The following is a 6,000-nucleotide window of genomic DNA, read 5'->3' on the forward strand; positions in this document are numbered from 1 at the left end:
AATGTACTGAGGCCTGAAGTCTGCATACAACCTTGAATACCTTCCTAAGTCTCCCCAGCCAACTGCAAGGTCTGAGAGCAAGTGGACCCCTCCGTGCGGGTTTCTCTTTCATTTCTGCTAGAGGGTTAAGAGAAGCGCTCATTATTTCTGCACTGTTTATCAGTCACAATCTGTTTCCATTATGTTTGAGCACCCGGAGGCAGCCACAACACAACTCCAGAATAGGGAAACTTGATTTTCTTTAGAGAGAAGTTTATATTACAGTGCCATTTGTCAGATTCTCTGGCTATATGGTGTTTTCCCCCATGCTCTTGCCCTCCCACCACGGCTCCAAATTCTCATTTCAAATGGAATTTCTTTAAACTCCAAAAGATTCTACGTGGTGGGGACAGCACGGTCCCCCTCTTCACAACCACCCCCAAGCGCGCCTGCAGATCTGCTGATATCCATGAAGCGCATGGCTCATGCTCAACCTCGAGCCACACACGCCCTGCTGGGGAAAGCAAGGCTGCAGAGGCAGGACCCGGAGCCTGGGCGTGGGGCGGGGGGTGGGGAGCCTCCTTGATCGGGAATCCCACTTAGCGATGTGTCCACCAGCAGCTCTGACTGTTCACACGACCACCAAAGAATGTTGTGTTCTCCACCCACTTTCCCGTTAGCTGCTCCTGGATGGGAACCCCACTCTGACACCAAGGCTGGGTACCAGAGAACTGGCATGCATGGTGAATGGACCACTCCCCAAAGGGCAGAGCCTCATGCCATTCATGGTATTAGGATGAGTTTAAATGAACCAACTAAGCCATCAGAAGAATGGATTGAAAGAAAGAAAAACATTAGCAATTTTCCAGAAATCAAGTCAACTTAAGGTCTTACGCATATTTTCAAAGGGATATTTAGGTTTTTCTTTGTCTTTCTCCTTTCTTTCCATTTCTTGCCATTCATTCAGCACCTACTCTTTGCCATCACCTACCAGCGGCATTTAATTCTTGGCACAAGACAAACACAGTACAACTGATAAGGCACTGATCACAAAGATCTACAAAGAGCTCACAAAGACGCAACAAAAACAAGTAAACAATCCCGTCAAAAAATGGGCAGAAAAACTAAAAAGACACTTCTCCAAAGAGGAAATGAAAATGGCCAACAGGTATATGAAAAAATGTTCAACATTCCTTAGAATCAGGGAAATGCGGGCCTCCCAGGTGGCGCAGTGGTTGAGCGCTGGGTTGCGAAGCTGCCCACAGCCTCTGCAGCGCCGGTTCGATCCCTGGCTGCTCCCCGGCCACCGGAGGAGGGTCCCACATGGCGCGCAGACCTCTCCTGCCGCCCGCTGCTCCCCTCAGCAGTGTACTTCAGTCCTTCTGCCTGCTCTGCTCCCCGCTCTGACTCTGGTGAATTCTCTCACCCTCCCGCGCTTCTGACTGTACCCAATGCTTGTATAAAATAAAAATAAATAAATCTTTAAAAAAAAAAAAAAAGGCAATGCATTGTATAATTAAAAAAGAAAAAGAATCAGGGAAATGCAAAAACAGACGACTGGATCAAGAAGATGTGGCATATATACACAATGGAATATTATTCGGCATTCAAAAAGATAAACTCATGTCATTCGCAGCAACGTGGACGGAGCTAAAAGGGATTATGCTCAGTGAAATGAATCAGGAGGAAAAAGAAAGATTGGATGGTTCCGCTTATAGGAGGAATATAGGGGAACCACATAAGGGATCGGGGGGAAAATAATAACAAAAAACTTGGCAGGAAACTATAAATCAGAGATATTCTGTGGGGGAGGGTGTGGTAAAGGGATCAGAACAGGGGAGAGAAGAGCACAAGGGACCATGGTGATGGTTCATGGGTGAATGGGTGGTGGGAATTTTACAGGGAATATGCCTAAACAGAGAAAGCACAACAAGCATATATTGTACAAAAATGAACAATGATGTAAAATATATAAATAAAAAACAAAAAAAATTAAGAGGCGGCTTCTGAGAGTCAGAGAGGTTCAGTATATTATAAATGTCACTAAGCAGAAAGGGACAGGCTGCTAGCATCACTCAGTGTCAATACATGGATTCACACCGTTCCCCTTCGTTTGAATGTCCACTAATCAAGCTCAAAAAACATTAGTGGTTCCCTAAGATCAACCAAATTAAGAGCCAATAAGTCAACTTGGCATTCAAAGCCCTCTACAATTTAGTGCCAAATTCTTCTCATTTTACACCCTAATGTTCCCCTATACTTGCACCATGCTCTAGCCAGGAGACCCCTCTCCTCCCCCGAATGTATTGTATCTCACCCCAGTCCTCCACCCTTGGACCCCCAAAACAAGGACTACGTTACCTGTGTTAGTTCATGGAGTGAGGGGCCCTTTGGCCTCCCAAGGATGTGGGGTGCACAGACACGGGGACACAGGCTTAACAAACTCTGTCAGCAGAGCTCATCCTTCACACACTGGAAAACCCTTCCCTTTCCATCCTATATAGCCACACTTTACCCAGAGGCAGGTTCATTTCCACAGAAACCCCATCCTCTCTTCTGCAGCTCCCTCCAATGCCAGCAAACCAAGGCCCAGGGGAGACATAACATGATTAAAATTTTAAAGCATTTAAGATACTCAAAGGAATAGCATCCTTGAAGTGCAAATTACCAATTTAGGGAGAAAGAGCTCAATACAGGGGAGTAGAGGAAGGAGCTACACAAATGTAAATGAAATATAATTTGAAACAATATTGCGCATAAATTGATTGACCACACACTGGGAACTTCAGTACCAAATTGTGCCACAAGGCCTGGCCAGAGTTGGTTCTCAGCACCTGCTCCTGAGGTGAGCTGGTTTTCTGGATTTTGCCAAAAGGAGAATAACAGTTCTGAGATGAGTTATTTAATAGGCAGGGCACAAAGCGAAGAGACGGAGCTGGGGTGCTGAAGCAGCAGAAATACTAGTCAGGCTCCCATCAGACAATCCCCCAATGTCTAACACTGAAGTCTGGTACCTCATGAAAAAATGGCAGGGCATAGAAAAACTGGCTAACTATGGAATTAGTAGTCTTGACTTAAATAGTATGAAACGACAAGAAATAGAAGTCCACTTATATCTAGAAAAGTATAGCTAGTATTTAAATTCTGCCTTTACATGCGTTACTCATTATCTTTTTCTGTCCACACTTTACAAGCTACACATTTCCTTTTATCATGAGAATGAACTAAATTTGAAAGAAACTTTCTAGTCTCTAAATCTACGGAAACAATTTGGGAGGAAGGAACATTATACTGTTTTACACTCTAGATTAGGAAATTGAGAACAGGGGGCCTGAGGGATCTGTTCAGCCCCTCCAGACAGAGTACTGGGGCTTCAACTCTATCAGTGCCCACCACCCTAAGTTAATGAGTCCTCAAGCACAATTTCAAAAGCTAATGCATCTACACACCTCTCCCTCAACTGACAAATCACTTAACCATTCTAAAGGCTAGGATTCAATTTTATGTTCATTGACAGGCAGGCTCCCAAGTCACCAATCCCTGTGATTTTCCACACGTTTTCTATATCAGTATCTTCCTTATGCCACCAAGCCACTAGGTGTTCTTGATTTTTTTTATTTTTAACTAAGGATCACACTTCAGAGGTCAACAGGGAAGACCCCATCCATCAGCTGAAGCCCACCAGGGAGAAACTGATCTCTGCAGATGTGAAGTCCTCATGCTGCTGTGTCTAATCACATGTACTAATGAGAGTGGCAAACCAAGGAAAGAGATGCCAAGGGTGGCTTATTTGCTTGGTTTTCTCCTGGATGAAAGGCAGATGGCTGTGCCAGGTCTCAGCAGCACACCAGACTATGCAGACCCACCAAGGCACAGTTTACTGGGAAGCAAAATTTTAAAAATAATTTCAGTTTAGCAAGGCCATACATTTCAAAGGGCTATGCTGCTTCCACTCTCCTTACCCTTCAAGAATAAAAGTGCATTTAAAAGGAGGGGAGGGAGGGTGGAGACACTTAGAATACTCGGTCAGCTCAGCACCCAGTTAGGCCACTTCAGTACCTGGAAAGACTGTTTCCATTTCTGCCCTGCCAGATAAAACAAACCCATGAAATTCACCAAAAAGCAAACGAGAGACCTCCACTCACCTGATATCCTCAGCTGAGAAGAAATGAGGGAACAGTGGAGGGACCCACAGACCAAGCAAGGGAGGAAGCCTCTGAGAAGCTGACCCTCAGCACTGATACTTACGGGCCAGACTTTCGGACTCAAGTCTGTTGTCTGTAGCCAGTCCCGCTTGGCTTGTGCCAGGATAACGTTCCCTGGGTACGAGCCGACCCGTGGTCCACCTCCTCTAACTCAGAAATTCCTGGGTTTGCGGTGACACTCAATGGGGGGTGACAGGATTTTGGAAAAAATAACGCTGCTTTCAGAGCCTCTTAGCCACCAAACCACCAAACCGCCTGCGCGTGTGCACCCACCGGAGCCCCCAGCGCCCGCAGGACGGCGCCGTCCCGGCCTCTCCGGCGCCCCATTCACCCCGGAAAGCGCCGGGCGCCCGGAGCGGCGTAAAGGGTCCCGGCGGCCTGACCGCTTGGCCCCTGGGGGCTGTCGAAAACACTCTTGGAAGAGGGGCTATCCCCGCGAAACGGCGGAGTGGGGCTGGGAATGGGGACCCCGCAGACCACGTCCGGCCGGCGCAGGGGGTCGGGACAGTGTAACGCCCGCGGCGCCGGGGGGGGGGGGGGGGCCCGCCGCGGCGCCTCACACCGCGCAAAGCGCCGCGGTTCTGCACTTGACACCGCCCCGGGGAGTCTGCTTAATCCCGCGTGGCGCTAGCCGCGCCCCGACCCCGGCCCCGGGGCAAGGAAAGGAGCAGAGAGACCCCAAACTGCCCCCTTCCGCCGAGTGACGAGCGGGGATAGGTGAGGATTTGCGGCGGCTCGTGCCAAAGGGCTGATAAGAAACTTGGACTCCCCTGCCCTGCCCTGCACGCCGAGCCGCGAAGGCAGCCGCCCCCCCTCCTCCCCACCCCCTTTGTGTTTCCAGCACCCTCACCCCTAAACTTCCCACCGCAGCGGGTGGGGCTCCGGCGGCCGGACAAGACTCAACTTAAACTACGTGGGGCAGAGGGGGGGCGTCTACCGAGAGGACGGGGCGCGCACGAAAGGAGCCCGGGGTCCCCAGTCCGCGGGGCTGCACCGGGCAGCCCTCCCCGCGGCGGGCGGACGCCGAGGGCTGGATGCGCCCCGGCCTCGGGAGGCCCGGGCGGGCGGGGGCCGGAGGGAGGTCCGGGCAGAGAGCCGGGGCGGGGGCTCCCCCTCCGCGCCCCGCGGCCACGTCCGAGCGAGGGGTGGGCGGCGGGGCGGGAAGCGCGGCGGCACTAGGGGGGCCGGGGTGCTGGGGGGGGCCGGGGGCGGGGGGTGCCCGCCGGGCAGGGCGTCCCACTCACCTTCCTGCCGGCGCCGCCGCCCGCGCCCGCGGCCAGCGCGGAGCCGCCCCCCGAGTACATGTAGTAGGCGATGCCCAGCACCCACAGGAAGGCGAAGCACAGCAGCATCCGCGAGCGCCGCCGCATCCTCCCAACTCGGCCGCCGGCCGCGCCGCTGCTCGCGAGTGCTGCGAGGCCGGGGGGCGGGGCGCGGCGGGGAGGGGCGCAGGAAGGGGAAGGCGCGGCGGCTCCTCCCCGGCGCGGCGGCGGCTCCGGGCGGCGAAGGCGGCGCGCACTGGGCGCCCGAGCTCCGCCCCGGGCCGGGAGCGCCGCGCGGCGCCCGAGCAGGAAGCGGCGGCCTCGGAGGCGGCGAAGGGGTCAGGGAGCAAAGGGCGACCAATCGGCGGCGGCTGCGGGGGCCCGAGCGCGGGCCGGAGGAGGGGACGACCGCGTCTCCATGGCTGCAGCACGCCGGCCTCCGCCGGGACCGCCCCGCCCCGCCCCCTCTGCGTCGCCCCGCCCCCTCTGCGTCGCCCCCGCCGCCGAGCCCCGCCCCCCGTGAGTGACAGGTGGCTGCCCGGGCCCCGAAGAGC

The 6,000-nt window shown here is 53.8% G+C and overlaps 1 protein-coding gene across 1 annotated transcript in view; it reads right to left on the bottom strand.

Moving 5' to 3' along the window:
• The window catches only part of GALNT2 (polypeptide N-acetylgalactosaminyltransferase 2), a gene marked incomplete at its 3' end in the record, with an annotated part of 177,929 nt that extends 172,187 nt beyond the window's left edge, over positions 1–5,742 (bottom strand). Inside the window, exon 1 of the mRNA XM_084253809.1 lies at positions 5,429–5,742. Within this exon, the coding sequence (XP_084109935.1) occupies positions 5,429–5,554 (126 nt within the window). The 5' untranslated portion in view covers positions 5,555–5,742. The remainder of the gene's footprint in view (positions 1–5,428) is intronic.
• Positions 5,743–6,000: the final 258 nt, after the last annotated feature.

Source organism: Talpa europaea, assembly GCF_964194135.1.
Source record: "Talpa europaea genome assembly, chromosome: 14".
Classification (NCBI taxonomy): domain Eukaryota; kingdom Metazoa; phylum Chordata; class Mammalia; order Eulipotyphla; family Talpidae; genus Talpa; species Talpa europaea.